The sequence below is a fragment of the Sinohyriopsis cumingii genome, chromosome 1, assembly GCF_028554795.1.
Source record: "Sinohyriopsis cumingii isolate HCF-2022 chromosome 1, ASM2855479v2, whole genome shotgun sequence".
In the NCBI taxonomy this organism is placed as follows: domain Eukaryota; kingdom Metazoa; phylum Mollusca; class Bivalvia; order Unionida; family Unionidae; genus Sinohyriopsis; species Sinohyriopsis cumingii.
The window spans coordinates 95,774,630-95,798,766 of record NC_142961.1 but is presented as its reverse complement, the minus strand read 5'-3'; the positions used below and the strand labels follow the sequence as shown (position 1 = coordinate 95,798,766).

General features: G+C 34.8%; 2 protein-coding genes across 2 annotated transcripts in view; one reads left to right on the top strand and one right to left on the bottom strand.

Annotated features, from left to right (window-relative positions):
* Positions 1 to 24,137, bottom strand: part of LOC149807379 (transmembrane protein 214-A-like) — a 107,796-nt gene that overhangs the window by 81,900 nt on the left and 1,759 nt on the right. Inside the window, exon 2 of the mRNA XM_089965983.1 lies at positions 15,873 to 16,099. Coding sequence (XP_089822109.1) covers positions 15,873 to 16,099 — 227 coding nt within the window. The remainder of the gene's footprint in view (positions 1 to 15,872; positions 16,100 to 24,137) is intronic.
* Positions 21,119 to 22,100, top strand: LOC149807380 (uncharacterized). Its single transcript, XM_089937870.1, has 3 exons — positions 21,119 to 21,327; positions 21,448 to 21,558; positions 21,806 to 22,100. Exons 1-3 carry the CDS (start codon positions 21,140 to 21,142, stop codon positions 22,062 to 22,064), a joined length of 558 nt encoding a protein of 185 aa, XP_089793996.1. The 5' UTR covers positions 21,119 to 21,139; the 3' UTR covers positions 22,065 to 22,100.

The following is a 24,137-nucleotide window of genomic DNA, read 5'->3' as shown; positions in this document are numbered from 1 at the left end:
TTTCATAAAATCTGATCGATTTGTATAATTTTGAGTACCAACCACCATATCAGGATTACAAAATTGATCAATTTGTATAATTTTGAGTACGAACCACCATATCAGGATTAACAAACTGATTGATTTGCATGATTCTGAGTACCAACCACCATATCAATTTCAGAACAATAATAAGATATTTCTGATAAAATAAAATATTTCTGATAAAATATTTCTGAATAATAATAAAATATTTCTTTTGTAGTATTTTTTGCAAAACTGATTGATTTGCACGATTTTGAGTACCCATTTACTAGTCAAAATTAACAAACTGATTGATTTACCTGATTTTGAGTACCAATTTACTAGTCAATTTCTGAATAAACAAAATATTTCTGACAAAATATTTCAGATTATAATAATTATTTCTGAACAAAATATTTCAGATCATAATAATTATTTCTGATTACTTGCAAAACTGATTGATTTACATGATTTTGAGTACCCATTTACTAGTCAAAATTAACAAACTGATTGATTTACATGATTTTGTGTACCCATTTACTAGTCAAAATTAACAAACTGATTGATTTGCATGATTTTGAGTACCAATCACCATATCAATTTAAGATATTTCTGATAAAATATTTCTGATAAAATAAAAAAATATTTCAGAACAATAATAAGATATTTTTTTGGGGTATTTTTTGCAAAACTGATTGATTTTGTTATTTTTGAGTACCAACCACCAAATCAATTTCAGAATAAAAAAAAATATATTTCACAATAAAATATTTCAGAATAATAAAATATTTTTTTAGTATTTTTTTGCAAAACTGATCGATTTACATGATTTTGACTACCTAAATACCCATCAGAATTAACAAACTGATCGATTTACATGATTCTGAGTATCAACCACCATATCAATTTCAGAATAAATAAAATATTTCAGAATAAATAAAATATTTCTGATTAAATATTTCTGATAAAATAAAATATTTCAGAATAAATAAAATATTTCTGATTTAAAAAAATATTTCTGAAAAATTTACGATAAAAGTCTTACGACAGAAATCTTAAGATTTCATATACAGATTCACAACTAGTTGTTTCCCAGGCAGGTCAATTAAGTGTCCAAGGTGGTCAGTTAGTTTAAAATTTATTCGTGTTTACATAGTATTATGACACCGCAGATAAACAGGATTAGTTGGTTCTTGCATGATCAAATCCCCAGGGGGAACTTGTGGTGTGAACGTGTATAAAATGTATCCTTGTTGAGCCTGATTTGATTTTCCGAGATCTATTTGATAGCTGCCATCAATTATGTCACAAACAAGATTGACTGCAATTGTCGATGTTATATTAACGATTCCCGGAGATACATATCTGCCACCACTGTATGGATCATTATTGTATCTAAGAACAGTTGCTGGTGGGGCTATTTTTCTCCACAGAGCTACTATTTCAGGAAAGTTTTTCGCGATAAGATCACTGAGTGATCTTATCAATTCGCCGGTTTCAAATCCTGGTAGTGTAAAATTTAATAAATCTGCTTCAGTTATTTTATAATGATCAATATATGCTTGTTTGATACTTTTTCTTCCTGTATCTATATAATTATTAGCATTTATTACCTCAATAATAGTCTGATTAGCGTATTTAAGATCTAATATAATTTGATTTAAATGTTGTATCGTTGCAATGATCTGATGTTTTAGATTGATATTGGGATATTCCAGGATATAGTTCTTAAATAAATGTGCTAATGTCGTTAATGTAGTTGTGTATTCAGTTTTAATTCTATTAGCTGATGCTTTGAAATCTCTTTCATAAACAATAATAGTTGAAGTTTTTATATCATAATCAATGATAGAAAACGGTACCATAGGATATAATTTTCCATCATGAATAATGAGTATCCTTACCAGTCCATGGATACAAATTTCGGTATTTTGGAGTTATTATAAACTTTGTTTCGTCCATGAGAAATTCAATTCACTTCAGTTCTGGTGGTCCATGATATTCTGGTGCAATATCAGGCCATCCTAGTACGGATCTTATCGTGGACTGATAAATATCAACGATGTAATCAGGCGTGTTTATTTCGATTGCAGAAGACAGTGTTGGTTCATGAACATTAATTGATAGTTTTGATTCTTTTCCTGTAATTGATTTTATTCTATGCACAAATTCATCATTGATTTGTTCGATCTCATAACTACCAGTTGGTATTCCAACAACAACCCAGTCAGGTGTTCCATTGAGTTTATTCTTATTAGCAAACACAAGTGAATCATTTGCTAGTGTACCATTAAATGATCTCGATCTGATATTTGGCCAACTATGGTACACTCGTAATTGCGCTAGTGCAATTTCTTTTACTGGAATTGCAGTTGGAAAATTGATGCTAAGTTCAGGATTAATCGAGCTTACCGAGATCATCGTGGTCTTATGCGGGGTTGTGTTCATCACGATCTGCTGGAGTAATTCTGTCATTATTAATACTCGTACCTTTAATCTTTAATAGCAGCAAAGTTGTGTATTTTAATCATCTCTGAAAACTCAAAATCAGATATAATTGCATCACTGAGACTCGCTGATAACAACGAAGATAACTTCGAGTATGCGACCATCGCTGTATGTAATTTTATCATGTAATCGGATAATTTTTCATTCGTGCAAGTACATATTTTTTTTGCAATGATATTGAGCACACCTGCAATCGTTGTTGTAGGTGAAATACAAATAGTTACAGCTAATGGTGCCATCATTGTCATTGTTGATAATATCACACCGATTCCAGCAACAACAGCGGATACTGAATAAACGATCACATCGACGATAACTAGTCGTCATCGATATTTCTTTACTTTTACTGTATATTGTTCGACTCGATCTTTCAACGCTGCCTGCCATTCATGCGCTTGATTGTATCTAAATTTTTGAACGTCGATTGAGGTACTCATTATATTTTATGCAGTAACCAATTGAGGTGTTTCAGCTACAAATTCTAGACACCACCAGTAAGATGTTGCGGTTAATTTCTTATCAGCTGCTTCCAGAATAAATATTTCTTCGTTTCCGCTATTTAATATAACAGATACAACCCCAGAAAACTTATCAGTTGAATGACGCCATGGATACGTTGTAAATATTTCAAATTTTGCAGCACTGAACACAGACAGTCTGTACACACCAGTGACTGTTGTGGTATATTTGATAGTTTTATTTTGCTGCAACCATGTTGCGAATCCAGATGATACTGTGTATACGATGTTGGTAATATGCCCAGGTGTAACCCCGCTGGGAATTTTAATCAAATTGGTTTTATTAACGATCTCAGGAATCCCCGCTACGATGTTTTGCTGTGTTTGTTTGATCGTGTCGATGTTCGTCTTGATATCAACGAGTTTTACATCAATGATCAACGGATTACAAAAAAATTCCTCTGCGGTTTCATTAATTTTTCTAAAGTTTCTGCAAAGATTTGTGAATGCATTTGCATGAATGTCATACTCGGCCCGCAACGTGGATAATTTACCATCTGCGGTGTTGTAGTTGACGTCAACATATTTTTTTGTTGCTGTGTCTTCGTCGGATGTTGGATCTCTCAAAACTACTATCTTATTCCCGTCCATACCGAGTTCTCCTGTCACTGTGTCACCAGTATTTTTCATGCGATTAGCAACACTTGCTGTATTTTGATCTGATGGTTGTAAACGATACACTTAAATCCCTGATTTTTCCGCTGTCAGTAAACACAGGGATATTATCTGTGTCCGCACCGAGTACTCGTCAAATTATATCATTCCATTTGATATTGCTGGTTTTTAGTTTACCATATTGATCCTGAAAAATAATAACCTCATCTGGGTCAACTCCAGCCAGGTTCATAATATCAGCGAGTTCATCTTTAGTCGCGTACTTCGACAGATCAATGTCATCGGACTTTTTCTTAATGCCGGAAGATCTTCTTCCATAAATATCAACCATTATATAAGATCTAAGATCTAAGATCTGTTTAAAACGAATTGGTTGCTTGTATAATCATGCACGACTTTATGTGTGGTTTGGATGATTTTGATATAGCGTTAAGTACATTAATTACTTCACGGCTGCATATTGGCGGATCTGTCATTGTTTGTGTGGGTAGCATTGAATACCAAACTTGCGCATGAAGTGGTGCAACATACTTGATAAACTCATGCGGTGGAGCTAACCTGTATGAATCAAAATAAACGATTCCACGTGGATCAACCGCGTATGATACCCAATGAGTACCAGGTCCTGAATTCGAGTCAAGATTAATAATACCTGTTTCAATATTGTTTGGTCGGTCCAGCAATTGATCTCGCATAAAAACACCTCTTAAGTTTTTTATTTTAAGTTGTTTAGCAGCATCAAGTAAATCAAAATTTGATGCTGGAGCATCTAACGAAGTGATCCTGGAAGCCTCAGACCTCTTCCCCAACGAGATCCCGGTAATCTTAGGCCGCATTCCTTTTTTTTATATCCATTTCCTGTTGCTTTCTTTAAAGCCATTCCAGCAGCGGTTCCAACAGCATCTAACGCGGCTGCTTTTGCTACAACTGGAGTGGCAGCAGCTATTAACGCTGGTATTGCTGCAAGAAGTGGAAAAATACCGGTTTTAACTGAATCCTTAATCGCACCCACAGAGAGATTAAGTTTGACGCCTGTTTTTGATTGTTTTGCGCCGTTGAAATGTTTAAGTTGACGTTCTGATAATGATAATTTATTTTGACCACCCGTGATCTGATCTCGCTTTAGTGATATTTTCATTCCGCAGTTTTTTGCTGAATTTGATTGAAGGTTTTTAATCTGACCAGGAGTCAGACTGACACTAACGTGATGATATGGCATTTTATGATAAATACTTGCCACGCTCCAAATAATGATTAAAAATTTTCCACTGGTGCATCAACGACTCTCATTCGACCACTACCACCTTCAAGTAACATGGCTTTATCACTGAGTATAACCACGATTGCTCTATAATTAACACCACGTGTATTTAACGATGCTTTAAAATGTATTTCAATGACAGATTGTTTTGATAGATCAAGATGCTCCAGTGAAAAATAATAAATCAGATACAAAGTCCTGAAATCATATTGTGATATTTGCAACCCAGTATCTACACTTTGATCATGTCCCATGAATGACATCAAACGATGATATACACGTCCTATATGATTTTGTTCATAATTTAGTTGTAAATTTTCTGTTGGTTCTTGTTGTCCGTTTATCCGTAAAGAAACATCTGTGATACCTAGTTTATCAAACATCATATGAGTATGTTCTTGACTATTTAAATGATCATAGTTCTGAAACGCAATAAAAATATGCCGTGGTGCAGAAGCACCCTGTTGTGATGCTATATGCCATGTAAACTGACCGTTAGCATCACTTTGTATACTATCCGTGCTTGCTGTTAACCATAACAACAAGGATTTACCACCTGTGTCCATGAAAGAAATCAATTTTTGTTCTTCTGCGATTGTTGGAGTCATCACTGGCATCCACAGTGAAAGTTTCGATAATACTACTTTACCAGCATCACCAGCAGGTCTCCACAGAGCATCATTATCATCACCCTTTCTTGCAAAAACAACCGTGTGTCTAGCTCCAAAAATAACCTTTTTAATATTCCTACAAAATCCAAAAATATGCGATAGTGGAATCGTACATGAAAAACTTCTATTGGCTCCTAGCAACATATTTTTACGCGTTGCAAATCCCAAGTTGAAATCTGGGTTAGCACCATGAACTATTGGCGTCACATCAGCATCAGTGTTTCCGGCAAAATTTCTTGGTTGTCTTATATTATACGGATCGCTTTCAGGGTGATCAGAATTATCTTTTACAAACATCATTGTGGGACCTGCTGATCTTGTATAATCGTCAGAATATCTTGCTAGACCAATTATTGTTGTAGCAACGTTGACATCTTTCTGAATTGATTCAATATTTTTTCCATCGATCATATATGTGGCGCTATCAAATAATGCCATGATCCCGTTGTTGACAAAACCAACTTTTACTGCATCTGCATAATTAGCATCATTTGTTCTTACAACTGTACCTTCTACCTCAATAAAAGCCTCAGCAGGTAGAAAATATCTACTTGTGTCATGAACTTGTAGTTCAATTCTTCCACGTTGATCTGGTATTCGTGCGTCATAAGAATAAAACTGATAATCACGTACCGATTCATCTTTAATGATAGGTGCTTCCATGTCAAATGCTGTGTCGGACATACGCTTGAACATTTTATTGTAATTATTTTCATCTAACACGTTGATTACCGCGTTCGGGAAATTTCACTTCGGGAAGTTCCACTTCCGGATATTAAACTTGAGATATTATTTCCCGATTCACCGAGTCCTCGATTTGCTAACGCTGCTAGTTTTTGATTTGCAGCTTGATTTATTATTTAGCTGACATCTGCGGGCATAATTTCAGTACTTTGTAATTTTACTGGTTGTCGTTTTCGTCTTATTAATCGTGCTAGCCTATCTTTGATCGCCGAGAACACCTTACCAGCAACATTGACAATTGCACCAGGAGTTTTTTCATGAACAATATCAATAGCTTTCATCGATAATTGTTTTGCAATAGGCGCTGCTTTTGGGGCTAACCTTGTAAATAATCCCTGAATAACATCACCAAGTCCATCTCCGTAAATTGCTCTATAGATTGGTAATTGTGAGTTTACCGCTCTGACCTGTATGGATTTACGATGATTATTGTGTACGATCATCTTATTTTATTTACCATTTATCTAATCGCGATGACAAATCATCAACGAGCTCATCAATAAGTTCCCGGTAAATGCCGATATCCATGATGCTGCCATGAAATAATCGCCGACAAATATCAGCTGCTTCATTAATTATTTCTGGTGAATTATTTCCAGCACGTATGAGAACTTCTAACCGTGACACATCATTGAGGATATTATCGGGACAAACAAAATTATTTCCCACTGTATTCAGGGAAGAAAGACCACTTCCAGTAGCGTCAAAAGAATCATCGCCAGGATCTCTTTCTTTACCCTGTGAACGTAATTTCTCCTGTTGTTTAGTTTCTGTATCTCTGAATATATCTTCTCTTTGTTTCCATTCTTCTTCTACTTTTTGCTTCATTTCTTTTGCCATCTGCTTCCTTTTCTCTCTAGATGGTTTCAACATCCTCTCTTTCTGCGGTGAAGAAGATTGTTGTTGTTCTATTTGTTGCAGAGGTGGAGGAAGTTGATATGAAGGTTCCTGCTGGGAGAGTTGTTCTTGTTCTAGTTGTTTTATTTTCTCTCTATAAAGTCTTTTTACTTCTTTATCAAGATTTTTAGATCTAGATCTCTGACTTGTTTTTTGTTTCTATATATGCGATATATCCATTTAATAAGATTATCATCACTTACTTTTTCATGACAGGGTTTTAAAATATCAGATTTATTAAATATACCAAATAATATTGTTTCAGGTAATTTTTCTCTTTTAGTATTTCTAATATCTTTGACAAACCCTTTCCTAAATCTTGCAATCAATTCTAAGTTTTCTTCTATTGGTTTGGGTTCAAGTGCAAGTTCTTTTCTCATGTCGGCGACTTCAGTACGAAGTTTTCCAATATCTTCAAGTATTTCTTCATCGACAGGTGGAGGTTGAGCCACAGCTATATTAGTTGGAAGATCTCGTAAAATCTTTTTTGTTTGTATGGTTCTTCTTGCTATTTTTTCAGTCTGTGCTGCAGTTTGTTCTAATACTGGAAAAATACCCTTTTTCCTCTTCTCATCTTCCTCCCTAATATCTCCCCATATAAATTTTTCAGCAGCTGCTGCAGCTTTCTCAGTAGCTGTAGTGATGGGTTTAAATAACTTTTTAGTGTCTTCTTCGTACTCAACTTGTGCTTCCTGCTGCGCTTGTAGTTTTTTTTGAATGAATCTCTAACAGGAAGAAATTTTTAAATTGCTTCCAATCGTTCTCTAGCTATCCTTGCAGTATGAGATTCTGGATGTACCATTTTATTATAACATAATGATTTAATTAGAGCAGCAGAGGGGGCGGGACCTCAAGTTGGTTTGTTTTTGTAATGTACTCGCCATCGATGGCAGAGTTTTTAGTTGGAGAAATAACATGGACTAACCCAGAGGAAAACTCTTTGAGAGAGCGTCTGTAGTTAGTTATTTTGATTTTTAAATTTATTAATCCTTTTTTTTAGGAAGGCTTATTTCGGTTTTTGGACGCTTCCAAAGTCGGTCTGTTCGCCCCTTCTGCTGCTCTCTCTCATCTTTCTCATATTGTAACTGTATTTGTTTTTCTTGTAACTGCATTTGCATCTCTCTCTTTCTCTTTCCTCTTTCTGAACTTCCAGCTTCATTAACTTCAATTCCATCTTGTATTTTAATTCTAATTCCTTTACTTTTGTGTCAGAGTCTGATACAGACTTACTGATTGAAACCAAAGCACTTTTATCCAAAACATTCTTTTCTACCACGTACTGAACCAAAATATTTCTTATTTCCTGTTTCGTTAAGGAAGCCTTTACCTCAGAAAGATCATATTTTCTGGCAAGTTGAATCAATTCATCTTTTTTGAAAAGATCTAATTGTTCTTGGGTAGGATTTGAAAGAAAGATTTCCACTTTTGATGACATTTTAGAAAAAGCTTGCTGATGTCACTAAAAATTTCAAAAACTAGGGGAATTCAAATTTTAAAAAACAACAACAGTTTTCTGAAATATTCTAGCCAAAATTCAAAATAATCTGGGACGAGCTACCCAATTCTTATGTTACCTGTTTAGGCTAGAATAAACAGTAACACAAGAAAGAGAGAAAACAACATGCTTTGAAAAATACAATTTATTTCCCTGGAAAAATTCTGTAAATATGAAAAATATGAACTTATGGTTTTAAGAATCAAAATCCAAAAATAATCCACGTATAAATTTTTATAAGTCTGAAAAACAAAAAAAGTCCAATGATTTCTAGTTCAAGTCCCAACGAAGAATCCAAGATGAAAGACGATGACGTATGCTGTAACCTGTATAGTATTTAAGTCTACAGTTCATTGTAGAAACAAGAAATATCACTCCGGTTTTGGAAATCCGAATTTTTTTAATAAGAACTGTTTTTGTTCCAGAATTTCATATGAGTACACATATTTTCCCAGGATTTTAAAAAAATCTGTTTGAATCCAAATAATTTGAAATAACTCCAAACAGCACAACACTTTCCAGTGTAAAAGCCTAACTGATAATATTTCTTTAAAACAAAGGTTATATTGCATTCTAAAACACAGTTTCGAAATCGAAAGGAGGGGTAACATGATCATGTTTATATCTCGTACATTTAGAAATTTGTTTTTTAAAAAATCAAAAGATCTGAAATTATCAAAGCTTCAAATATAAAGGATTCACACCTTGTGACAAAAATGCATTAGTTTTATGAAAAACATAGTTCCTTTGTTTCTTTTGATACTGTTTCAGATCAATATATTTGTTAATAAAATTATATATTCAAAATTTTTTTTTAAATTTAACAAAATTTATGACTGCTTATAAACAAATTCCAAATTTCATGATGCTAATACAAAAGTTCTAGGCATTAACATCTGTTTTCAATGATAAAATGAGTGATACGTCAAGATTTCATTTACCCATTTTAATTGTAATAATCATGTTAAGTAAAGAAGGGCATAACTTTGCAGCATTTTGTACAATAAATAATAGGATCCACACCTGCCACTGAGTTAAAAGTGGGTCTATGAGTTATCTGGATTCAATAAAGCAAGGGAGTAGTGTACACATTCATGGTTTCCTACGGAAAAGTGCTATGCCTTTATTAACCCACTCACCCCTTCTGTCATAACCCAAAATCAGTTACATGCACAATATGTCATTCTTCAAAGCCTACATAAAGTCTGATCAAATTTTTTTTTCATAAATGTCACTGTAAATGATTTTGGTACTTTGGACTTCTAAAACCTTTTAGAAATCCAGGGAAAGGGAGCCAAGAATAATATTCTACTTGCACATTTCTAGTACATGGAGCACACAACTAGAATGTTTTGTTAACTTCCACCTGCAGGATGGATGTGGTAATGGACAGCCAGGCAGTTAAAAAATGTTTCAGCCAGGTTTGATATTGAAGTGGCCAATTGGTGCCCTTGGTTTGAAAAAAAATGGGCCAATGGTGTGATCCTAACATTTCAACCACATAATAATTTGAGATATCATATACATAAAAAAGCCTGCTGGATGGATCTTTCAATTTTCATAAAAGCAATCACTGAGCATTTCAGACATTTAATGATTGATTGGCACAACCGTATCATATTCAATGTGAAAGAACGTGCCTTGTTCATTTTTCTATGCCACTTCTGCAGCAATAAATCCATACCAGCCAACTTCCCAGATAGTGTTGGGAGAGGAAGGTAAGAAATTCAAAAAGTGTTTTTAGGCCCTATGGAGGGTCCGTGTACACAACCCCAAAAAGTTACAATGTACATTTTTACAGTTGAGAATAAGTATATCAACTGGTATATGTCAATAGAAAATGACTAGATATTAAAGTTTTAATAGAAACTTTAAAATGTTTTCTTTGACACATTTAATAAACCTTCAAATGGAAAAAAGTTTGGCACAGACCATTTAATTTGGTGGAGGGCCATTGCAGGAGTTTTCTTTTGAACCATGGTAAAAAATTATTTTACCTCAAGATATGATTTTTTTGTCAACTGCTATAATGGATTTATCATAAGATTTTTTTCTCCACTATTTGTGGTCTGGAAATTTCTTTCCCTGAAAAGATTACAGCCCATCTCCTTTTCACTTAGCACTGTCCAATATCATAATCACACAAACATGTTATGTACACGCATTGACATCTATATAAACTTTAAAAAATAAAAATAATTTTAAAAAATGCCAAATTTCTTTAAAATCCACTGGACAGTGGAATACAGTTTTTACTAGATGGAATCTAAACAGTTCTCATATAGTCCAGTGTGTGGGGCACTGTTGGATTAAGGCCTTCCAGGGCCCTAAGCACTGAAAGTACTATGGTGCTTGTTGTTGTTGTTGTGGGGTTTAACGCCATTTTTCAGCACATGATAGGCTATACATGGCGGCCAGTATTAATGGTGGAGGAAGAACCTGGGAAAACCCCCAGAAAGAACCACCGACCCACGAGAAGCTACTGGCAAGCTTTATCACATACCCACAATGGCTGAATCCAAGACTCAAACCAGCGCAGACAGGTGAGATGGCAGTGATCCATAACGAAGAATGCTTTAGACCACTCGGCCACACGGGCCCCGTACTATGGTGCTAGAAGGTGGGAAAATACCAGTGTTGCCATCATTCCAAATCAAAATACTCATGCATGCTGATCAAAACAGTCATAAATAAATCATTCAATTTTATCATCAATAATTATAGTTTTTTTCTGGTGCCCAAAGCATTGGACTTAGTGTTCTTAATGGGCAATCTGGCACTGGGGTGGGGTGGGATGAAGGTGATGCAAGTGTCATCAGAGTTGATCTTAGCACTCACCAGAAACCAGATGATGTCCAAATGTGCCCTGAAGATCTGACTGAACTTTTTTCAGCACAGAAAATAATCTGTATGCAACTGCACTGCTGTAATGGAGTGTCAAACATACAATGGTCACACTAGCCAGACTATTAAAAACTATTAGTTACTTTTTATCTCTGCATTTGTGCATTGTCTCGAACTTGGGTGGTGTTACTACATCAATGGATGTCATACATTCCTGAATGAACAATCTTGACAAGGCGTTTTTTGCAGTATGTACAAAGAATAAAATGCTCCCACTTGCCCCTATGCCTCATAAAGTCAATCTCCATCTACCAGAATTTCTAAACTGAATTTTTGCTGGGCTTTGCTCGCTTTGCTAATGGCTCATCCTTCCCTAAATCACAGCTGCATCTAATATTTTGCTTTCAAATATGAATCATGCTTTGACACTAATCCAAATACCAAAATAATAATAATTAGTATTTTATATATGGATTAAAATCTGACTTCAAAGAAACATTGCCACTGATCATGAACTTGCCAATAATCTTCAATAATGATGATAAACATTCTATTCAAGGCAAAGATGAGTATTACACATGCCTGTTTAATTGTTCTAACAGTAAACAAATTGGCTTTGTGTACTTAACATATGCAAATTAGCACAGTAGGACTCATAGGTTTTAACCCAAGCATCACATTATTGACATCAAATTAAGCAATCTGTGAAATATATGAAACTCATGAGTCCCCAGCCTGAATTTAAGAGTTCCTTGTATAAACTTGGGAGACACTCAATTTCAAAACAATAGAAAGGAAACTGAAGAGCACATGTTCATTATTTTAATAATATCAAGACGGATTTTTTTACCCATTTATATTATCATACTACAATGAAATTGTTTTTTTTTCCGAAAAAGGAATGTTACGGTAAAACATCATCCATGTTATTTATAAATCTTTTTACCCTTACAACGATCCTAAAAAAAGAAAACAACCACCCCCCACCCCCCAAAAAAACAAACATAGTAACAAAACTGTCAGCAATTAATTTCAATCAGAGAGAATGATCACTGGGAATACTGCGTTGGTTTCTCTACAACAGACATGATTTCGGTCTTCCGTAAAAAAAGAAGCTTAAAACATTATAAGGGGGGTTTCGGGGTACTCCCCAACAGGGTCTCGTGGGGCAGCATCCCTGATCCGGTGTGGCAGGCCAAATTAACCCCTGCCCAGATTAAACCCAGGTATAGTTTGGCCCAGGCCAGAGTATACTCCGGGGGATAAAGTGTCCTAGGCTAAACTATGCCCGGGTGTGTAAAATAGCATGGGCCAGACCATACCCCTTCAGGCCAGAATATGCCCCACTTGTATATTAAATTAATATTTACTTATCGTTCTGGTCTTTACTTGTAGCAGAAAAACATGAACAACAATCATCACTGCCTTTTCTGAGTTTATTGAGGTATGTTTTAGCTTCAGCTTAAAGAAATAAGAATACCATTGTGATTTAAAAACTAGAACATATTGATGGGAGTGTTGGAAATATAATAGTTAATCAATACAACTGGGCTGGAAGAATGTAAGGTATATATTGTATCATGATTCTTGATTCCTTCTTCAAGTTTTCAACAAAGAGCTCAAATTGTTGTGCATTGACACTACCACGATACTGTACCACATGATTAACACTGTCTCTGGACATGAAGAGTATATATATATATATATATATATATATATATATATATATATATATATATATATATATCTCATATGTATATACCTTGACAGACTACGAGTACGACTGAAACATGTCACTTAACTTACCCGACAAAGCTGAATCCTCAATGAAATGTTGAAATATTAAGTAATTCTTGTGTATATCGCTCAACACTATTGAATCATGGGAGTATAATTTGGCCTGAGGGGTATGAATTGGCCTAGGCCATAATATACCCCAGGGGTATAAATTGGCCCAGGCCATAATATACCCGCATATAATCTAGCCTAGGCCGCTTTAACCCCAGGTATACTCCAGACTGGGGGTATACTATTGCCTGTTACACTGGGGGGTCCAAGGTGCCGAAGGCTCCCAGCCAAAAATGCATTTTACACTCATAAAAATCTAATCATGGCGCAACTTATGATCACAAAATAAACCAAAATAATGTTCAACTTTACTTCAATAATTTCACAATATTTATTGTTACATGAATTTGTTCTCCAATACTACTGATGTTATTTCACGTGCATGTCAGTGTTCACATCGTAATTAAGTACAATAATTTGGTAATTTTTGCAGCAAATACATTATACTTCTCTCTTTCATAACAAATCGGTAAAATGAACACCCAAGTACATCAAGTATATACAAATAATCCCATACATTCACTTGTCTTTTTCTCCACTGAACACAACCTGTTGATATGCCAGTCAAGGTCTTTTTGCAACTTTAGCAAAGATTTCTTTAGCCTTCCTTTTTGTCATCACTGACTTTTTTGGCTCAATGTGCAATCGTTTTCTTTCCTTCTCAATGAAAGCCTTTTTCCTTTCAAGCTTGTGCTTGTATTGGCGACATGCAGTGCACATATTCTGACATAGGGCTACATCAGTTCTCTCATGCAAGAAATCTTTCTTCTTTTAGTAGTTAATGCACTTTTTCCAGGTGCCTTCTGAGCTTCAATTTTTCCGTATGCAGCTTCTTTTGTAGATGCTGTTCGAAATTCTTCCAACTGTGACTACCATAATTCACATCTTTCTTGCAGAAGTCACAAAATGCTAGTCCTCTAGTGTTCAGTTTTCTTATAAACTGAACAACAAAATTTCCATTAACTTTCTGCTCCCACCATTCCCATTTCCATACATTTTTTAAAACTTTTATCTAAACTTTTCATGTCATGGTCTCTCTCAACAACTCTCGAATGCTATGTTTTGCAAGCATTCTTCTTCTTTCCATTGCCATCAGTTTCCATTACACAAAGATTCACTGGATGAATTTAAACATTTGACCAATCAGAATACTCTTTACGAGAGTCTTGTGCTAATATATGGAAGGAATAATTTACAAGGGTCATTGCAGAATGGGACTGGACAGACCATTTTTAAAAAACCGGACTGGAGATGATATAAAAAATGGACTATATCAAGAAAACTCTGATTCAAGTCAGGAGAAAAGCAGAATTCCGGTTTTAAAATGGAGAAAAATCATGTCTGCTACAAGTAAAATAGTATATCCATTCACAACAAAGAAACTTGCACGAGTAAACACCTGCTATTACACTGTACCATATATGTGAATTACGATCATAAAATTAAACAAAGAAGGATTGAAAAGTATATCAAGCAGCATGTGTGTAAAAACCAACTACAGTAATTTAGGATAAATATGTTAATAAAATTACAGTCTGGATATAACATGAGCTCCTAAGAAATTCTGCACATTTACAGTACCAAAATATAATAAGCTTTTGACTGCAGATCTGAACTGTTGTCAAGATGAATCCAGACACACTTACTGTACTCATACTCAAATATCACCCATCAAATGTTTTTTCTGCTTCCTTTTTCAATGTGCCAACTCATTTTTGCAAGTCAATATACTTTTTCGTAAAAATGAAAACCACATCAAAGGCAGCATAACAGTAGTCAGGAATGCCAGGTACAAAATATAATGGCTAAGTGAGTGAATAATTATCATGGATCAGCCTAATTAAATATTCCAAAAAGCCAGAAACAGGTGTCATTTGAGCAACAGGGCTATGACTTAGGTGACAGGATGTTTAATTAACAGAATATTTTTAAAAGGACTAGGTAACATAAAAAATGCACATATCAGTTCATAAGCATCATGTACTGAAATGACAGCAGAGCTCAACTGTCATGGGGAAAACACAACATAAATCTCTTTTTGCAGGACATGGTATCTATTTTCTGAATGAGATCCTCATGCCTGATGCTCAAATAAAACTAAAGTGACATAACACACACACACACACACACACACACACATATATATATATATATATATATATATATATATATATATATATATATATATATATATATATATATATATATATATATATATAATGATAGTGCTCTTTTTACTATAACTGTAATGGGGGTACCATCATCTCTGTCAACTTGGGTTCAAGTCTTGGCTCAACCAATGTGGTTATGTGAGAAAGCTTACAAGCAGCATCCTATGGGTTGAAATTCTTTCTGGTTCATTCTCCACCCAATATACTGGAAGTTATATATAGTCTATCATTTACTGAAAAATTGTGTTAAACTCCACAAAACCAAACCAATCAACTTTTAAATCAATTCAAGCATACCTTTTTAATTGCCTCTTCAAAGCTCATTTTCCTCTGCTCATGATGATCATTGTGTTTCTTGCCTTTTTTGACACTACTTCCTTTCTTGTTAGCTCCATCTGAGATTGTCTTTGTTGAATCCTTGTTAGACCCCAGCTTGTCCACAAATTTTTCTGCCTTGGCTTTGTCCTTCTCTTTCTCTTTTTCAACAAAGGCATCATAGATTGTTGAGGATTCCTGCACAGGTACTGCAAATAAAAATGAAAGTAATTTAGTAAAATATGCACCAATACAAGTTTGATTCAGGAAGGCTCTGTGCCTATGCCTTTCTGAGGTGTGCCACACCCTCCCCGGGGTAACATTCCCTTAAATTTTCAAGTTTTAATACACTGCATATGGTAACATTCCATGCATGAATTCTGTGTACCAGCCGGACATCATTTAAACTTATTTTTCACTAGCAGTCAATATTATCATAAATACAGAGATTGCATGCATACAAATGCCTTGTCCTGCCCTAAGAAGAGATTTTACTCCATTTAAAATCTCCCGTGGCACCTGCCCTAACTAGTGGTTTTGGGTCAATACTGTTTTCTGTGAACCCAAAAGAAGGATAATGCGGGTTCAGACAATGGGCTCTATTGTGTAAATTAATAACGTCCCCTTAGGATTAGATCCACTGGTTCTGTATGATCAGCTGGTAGAGCTTCTGATTCATAATCCAAGTGTCACAGGTTCAAGGCCTGTCCAGGCTAGCATTGGTTGGCTGCCTCAGTGTGTCCTTGAAAGAAATATTTAGCTCTCCTTTCCCTGCATGATACAGCCAAAAATGTTTTTAAAAAGCTTATAAAATCTATTAAAACAATAAACCAGCTACATAAGCAATTTTAGGATGTTTTGACAAATTAGACAAATAAAGTGAAAATTATGTCCTTTTAAGAACCTCTGTTCTCTATATCAAGGTAAAAATGACCACATGAAAAGTAACATAAACATTGTCCATTATGAGCAAGTGTCCTTTATATGGATGTATATCTCCTCTGTTAGAAGGATGCAAAATGTTGCCAATAATTCAAACCAGAAGTCATGGGTGAGACCTAATAGAACACTATATGGCAAAACAATAAACTAAGGACAGAACCATTCACTTTAAATAGCAGCCCTGGATCTGTGATTTGCTAATGAACTTTACATTTTGGTTTGATACATGGTTTAAAGTCAACATTAAACTTGCACAGACTGTCTTGAAACATGATCTCGTAAATCTCATCATCATTCTTATGGGTATTTATAAGTTTTGAACTTAATAATACCTCAATAAGCCTACACACATATAAAGAAAAGAGCTGTTCTTCTGCTGTTCAAGAGATATTTATATAAGTATACCATGTATGTTTTTAAACTAATTAAAGTGCTCTGCAAATGATTTTAGTGTTAATGTCAAACATATATTGCTTTCTAGTGCTCTTAAGTCTTTCGCAGTAGTTCTTAATGCTGTTCAACAATAAATATATTCTCTTTATATGTAAAGACAGTAACATAATGAATAGATAGAAATAAAGTAAACAGATTGTCCTAGAAAAAAGGTCTTGCCAAATGAAAACTGCACAAAATTTTAAAAAATACTTTTAAAATAACTGTTTTATTTCCACCATAACTGAATATATTTGAAATGAAGTTTTTCTCTTCTGTTTTTACTTCTGCTGTTTCATTTCGGTTTCTTTACCCGTTTTTCTTATTCTTTTATTTTTGTCTGCGCATTTTGTTATTGGTTCTTTTTCCTGTTTTCTTTTGTCAGCTTCTTTTTTGTTCTCTCTGTTCCTTTGTTTTTCTTGTACTTGACATATATTCTATGCTGACCAGTAAAACAAAGCCTAGATGGAGTTGTCTTTCCTGATGCTCAACATGCGTTTCTATCTGATATGGTTAGTGTTAACAATATTTAGCACTTTAGTACCATTTATGTTTCATTGGTTAATTTATTGCTTTACAACATTCTCTGTGCACAATTTCCAGACTTAGAGCCTCTTAGTGCTTTTCAGTGGGTCTTTGTGGTGTTTACCAAAATCATCTGTAAATAAGCCATTTCAAGTGTGCAAATACATTTTTGATCAAACTTTGAAAGTCACAATTACACAAGATCAGAACAACCTACAACTTCAATTCTAGACATAACACTATTTTAACATGTTTTAGAGATCATGCTGATATGAAAGAAGAATGTTGATAGCTAAAAAGATGGTGCATCAATCTTTCTAGTACTAATATTAACACCCATACTTTGTGGGCGTGATACTAACATGAGCCTATGTCTATCAACAGAGTAGCCTGGTGTCATTCAACCTGGTGCTTTTTCAGCCTACTATCTTACTCAGACATACTATAAGAAAATAAATATTCCTCTTAATACCAGAACTGTTGCATTTCTTTGCAGAAATATGAGTAAAATATTGTTTACCTTCATTATATGATTTTTTCTTTTGACTCATCTACCATGTAAGTTCAAATGACGACTACTTCCGTTTTCAGCCTCATTTTTTTGCTATATAAGGACATTACTGCCTTATTTGGAAACAGACATATCATAGTAATGATATACATTAATATTCCAAATATGGCACAGCAAGCCTTATTCTGAAAATGAATAACCACAAGAATCTCATGTTATCTGTCATGGTGGACACAGAACAGTTAGCATATATATTCCAATATAGTTTATATGACAAAGGTTTAATAACTTTATCATCAGCCAAACTTACTGAAAAACATAACTTAGGAAGTAGATTTTAGCTGCATTCATCTTTATAAGATAGGTAATAGTTTTAATTGCTCCACTGTAAGGTATGGGATCGGATCAGATCCTAGCCTCAATCATGTTGAGGCTACTACATTGTAGTTATGATCATGCAAACAAATGTGGTGTCCGAGTTTCCTCTGACCCTTGTCACCCCATTTTTGATATTTGGATATTTATGTTTGGGTGTAGGGTCAAAGTCCATTCCCTATTGAAAATTTAGAATTCGCGGACACCATTTGGTGTCGGCATCAGGTAGTCGCTTACTATGGTGTCAATGAATTCCAACTTTTCGATAGGGAATGGACTCTGATCCTACACCCCAAAAATAAACATCAAAATATCAAAAATGGGGTAGTAAGGGTCAGAGGAAACTATGACTAACAATGTGGTACTTTCAACAAAGACAAAAATGTACTTTGGTAAATTTTGTATCATTTAATCAGAACTTGCTGTCACCATTAAAGAATGCTGGTGACCCAGTTGATGATGCAAAAAAACATGGCACATGTATCATGGATGAAACCGAAGTTACAATGGTAAAGTGTGTGTGAGTGTGTGTGTGTGTGATAAGCATTTTCAACGTAGCTTCTAACAATTTTTCAGTTACATCACAACGATGTCTGCAGTGTGACAGTTTATAGTGATGTCTAGCACTGGGGCAATCATGTCGCAGACACGTAGCATGTCCCACCCAGTCACATTATCCTGACACCAGGCTGACCAGTCCTAACACTAACCTCTTAATGCTGAGTGCCAAGCGAGGCAGCTGTTAGTACCATTGTTGTAAGTCTTTGGTATGACTAGGCCGGGGTTCGAACCCATGACCTCCCGCATCCGAGGCGGACGCTCTAACTACTAGGCCACAGGAGCGGTACTCACAATGGTAAATGATAGTGATATCTGAGGCTCATGGTCGTTCCGTACCCAAGTCGATTCGTACCCAAATGAGTCGTTTCGTACCCAAAACAATGGTCGTTTCATACCCATGGTGCTGGTCATTTCGTACCCAGTGATATAGTCATTTCAAATGTAACCACAAATATCATAAAAAGATATTTCATACTTATTTTTTATGTTGCTTTTTTTCCTTTGTGATAGATATACATATAAATAATAATAATAATAATAATAATGACTTTGTATACTTTAACGGGAATCATAATTGAAATGTTATCAAATGCTAAAATCCACGGATATCTGGTAAGTTTAAGCTTTCAAGCTTATTCAATTTCACACGTCTTTATTTTTTTGTTTTTGTTTTATTTTGAAATAATTTCAATAGGTCTATAATTTTCAGCAGTATTTAGATTCAGAGAATTTTTACTAAATTCCCTGTCAATAATTCTTTAACAATAATACTATATTTACCTCACTTGTTTACTGGGGATTAACTTTATCTTCGGAATTTAAAATTGGTTTACTCAGGCACTTATACTTTAGTATAAAGAGCATATGGCAAACTTGGAGTTATATACAATGAATTCAATTTATCATTAAGCCAAAAAGAATCAATTATCAAATTCATTCACTTGTTCTCATGGACGCATACATTGTTACTAATTGTCCCTGCTCTTAATCTCCTTTGTCGGTTACATTACAACTGACATATGTTCCACTCCTAATTGTTTTGTCATCAGGTATTGTTCAATGTACGTTTGATTTCTATCTCAGTTTATTTTAATGTTTTTCTATCTATTCATATAAGTAAATAAAGCCAAATTTTATAACACGATACAGATATAAATAGTTGAGATGTTTATAAAAAAGTTATAAGATATAGTCAGACATCAACACACACAGGCAAATACAAGCAAGAAATGGACAACTGTGTAGTTTGTTTCCAAAGAGTAAGACCACGACAACATGCTTTACAATGTAAAGCTTGCCAAAAGTGGCAGCATCGTAAATGTGAGACAGGTATGTATATTATTATTATTAATAGTGTGTGTGTGTGTGTGATTTGGACACTTTAACGTAGCTTTCACAATTTTGCATTCCTATCGCTACGATGTCTGCAGTGTGGCAGTTTATAGTGATGTAGAGCACTGGGGCATAATGCCGCAGATATGTAGCATCATGTCCCACCCAGTCACATTATCCTGACACCAGGCCTACCAGTCGCACACTGACCTGTTAACTAACCTGTTAATGCTGAGCGCCTAGCGAGGTATCTCTTAGTATCATTTTTATAAGTCTTTGGTAAGACTCAGATGGAGTTCAAACCAATGAACTCCCGCATCCGAGGCAAACACTCTAACCACAAGGACACCGGAGCGGTAATGTTAATAGTAGTAGTAGTAACAGTGGTAAAAATACTGCTGGTGGTTGTTAAAATAATATTAATCTTACTGCTGTAGCTACTATTATGTTGATGTTGTTTCTTTTCTTCAAAGGAATATCACAGACACTGTATCGGCAGTTATGTCATGGTGATGAGATGCCGAGTCGGTGGCACTGCAAGGACTGTTCCTGACTTCCTCCACCACTGATTATGACAGATGACAGTCTCAACAATATGTCGAACATTTTGCCAATAGCAGAGAGTACACATCTGACTGCTGCTGAAAGACATGATGTTCACTACCCTACATATGGTGATCTTATAGACGAGGCAATGAATACTGACGTCATTAACAGTGTCAATGATTCTGACATGCTGATCGACAACTCTTCAGTCCAGTAAGATATATATCCTTCTATTTCATCTTAATTTAATCGATCTAAACATAAGAAACAAATACGTAATAAATGTGCAGCATTTTCACATTAGGTAACCACTGAAATGTTCTTTTTTTCCAGATTGCCACCAGATGTTAGTTCTCATACCTGGACAGCGTCCCAAAATACAGAAGTGACATGCACCTTTAACATAGATGCCTCCTTCAAAGTCACGGAAAATCAAGAAGAAGAGTGGGTTTATTTTTTATAATCTTCGAGAATTTTTTTATGTTGTAATGTAAATTTCCGTTCAAAACAATACAATTAAAATGGTATGTAGTTGAGAAATTAATAAGATTACATATTATGATTAGCTAACTAGTGTTCTGGAGAAAATCATAATATATAAGACACTGAATAGCACAGTATCCAAAAAGTACCACATGCTCGACTGAAATATTCTTTATTCACGAAATCAAATTTTAATCTTTTTATACAGGTCCATACAGGAACCGACGTTACAGCTCAGACTAAACCATGTACGTCAACCAGACTTTCAGATCGCTCTTACTGGTTCAAAAATGTCGCGTCCAAAACTTGTGGAGGCTGATGGATATTCATACACTGTCAAGGTTAGTAGTAATATTGGTAATTGCCATAATGTCATCATCGTTATTGGTCATATTTGTAGAGGTGTTGGCAGTGGTAGCATTGATATTCGCACATTTGAATGTTTAAAAATCTTTCTTCTAGCGTAAAAGGGCAGGCGTAACATACTGGTGGTGCTCTGTCCGCTCTAAAAAGATGTGATGCCCAGCCACCATAATACAACATGGTGAATGTTACGAGAGAGGACTACACCGGCATGTACATAGCATCGATCCAGGGATCATCGCGAAGGTTAAGGTGTCATCGGAGGTTAGTTGCATTTGACAATATCTTGGTAATTTCAAAATACACAATCGCTCATTACCCTGCACCTGTCAATGTTCATTGTTTCTAATAGGAACATCAACATACGTGTAAGTAATATTTGATATATGCATCATTAAAAGATAACGTTCCACTATACGCTCGTTGCTTATTTATTTATTTGTAACGCTCACATATTCTATAATATATTCCAAAGGTGAAGAGTGTAGCGAAGCAGCATAAATATACATCAGCTGCTATGATCGTGGATAGAGTTATAAATGAATTAGTGCCAAAGGATGGTCACTTTCTGCCCGAACCAGCGCTCTTAATTAGAGCTGCCAATAGGACCTGCCAGAAAATGCGAGCAAATGAGCTGCGCGACTTAGAATTTGTTGTAAGTAGCACAAATCATTTTTTATTAATATTGCGGTTTTTTGCACCAGGCCCTTCAGTATGTATTATTTCTTCATTTAACTTCTTTCAGTTGGATGAGTCACAGTTTCCCAACAAATTTCTTCGTAAAGACATTCATGTTGGAATGTAAACGTCACATTTTATTGGCCACTGACAAACAACTAGAAGTTTTGGCAAGAGCAAAGATCTGGTATGTTTACACCACCTTTAAAATAATCAGGTACCCGTTTAAGCAGTTGTTTTCTGTGCACGCCTTTGTCAAGAATGACGAACATGAAACAAAGCAGCTGCCACTGGCGTTCGCTTTTATGTCAGGACAAAGAAAAAAGAATCACAAGAAGGTAAATATTCATATTTTTTTCATTTTATAAGGATTTATTTGATTATAAATTGTTTTCCAAAAGCATTCCTGCATGTAATATCATCATCGAGTGGATACGATGATAATATAGTTATCGTATTTAACACAGTTTATTTTTATTATAACAGTAGTAGTAGCAGTAGTAATAATAATAAAATAATAATAATAGTAATAATAATGTTAATATTATTATTATTATTATTATTTCATGTTGTAATGTTGCATATTACAGTAACTTATCTCAGTTTTTTTCAGTTTGTAATTAGGTATTCAAAGCGTTGAAGCGACTTCTCCCGTCTCCTCCCACTGTCAAAGGTATTGTTGCAGACTTTGAAGCAGGTTAGTACAGTAGTAGTAGTAGTAGTAGTATAGTATAAGTTATAAGTAGTAATAGTGGCTTTAGTTGTTGTTGCTACTCACATAATATTAATACAGAATTTTGTTATTCTTCTCCAATTACTAGCCAACTAAATATTTTTTTATTTTTACCGATGAACTATTTTCAAGATTCTGGCTAGCTGTAGCCAATTTATACTTTTCATGTTAGCTTTCGGTATTATTTCATTGTACCTTTAAATTAAAACATAGTATTAGTTGCAAAGAATTATTTATGTATATTAATTAACACACGCACAGACTTCTTCATCATCATCACATTCAATTTTTAATTATTTAGGTATCTGGCTAGCTTTCCGGCATGTGTATCCAGGAGTGCCTATCCACAGCTGAGCATTTCACCTGGGGCAAGCTATATGGCAAAAACTTCAAGAATTGGGGTTGAGAACAACCTACATTCAAGCAAAGAGTGTTCATCAGTTTTGCTGGAAGGTAAGAAATAATACCAACACTCGAATAAATTCGCTAATGTGTTTTTTAAATGATATATTTGTCATTATAATGTGTTATCTTATTAATAAATTGCTTTCATTATGTGTCTCTTTTTCAGGTGATGGCGTTACCACTTTTGCCTGCAGAACATATAGCCCCTGCCTTTGCCCGTCTTAAGGATCAGTCCAAGATGATTCCCTTGTTATATAGTTGGGCTGACTATGTAGAGTCAACCTGGATTACGAACATCACATTCCCGGTCGACTCATGGTCTGTGTTCCGAAAATCTGTACGAACCAACAACAATGTAGAG

What these genes read in the sequence shown, in the direction of transcription:
- LOC149807380 (XM_089937870.1), top strand. Translation starts at nt 21,140, where the DNA reads ATGACAGATGACAGTCTCAACAATATGTCGAACATTTTGCCAATAGCA. An exon ending in ATCGACAACTCTTCAGTCCA is followed by an intron (nt 21,328 to 21,447) that starts GTAAGATATATA and finishes CTTTTTTTCCAG; the next exon opens with ATTGCCACCAGATGTTAGTT. An exon ending in ACGGAAAATCAAGAAGAAGA is followed by an intron (nt 21,559 to 21,805) that starts GTGGGTTTATTT and finishes CTTTTTATACAG; the next exon opens with GTCCATACAGGAACCGACGT.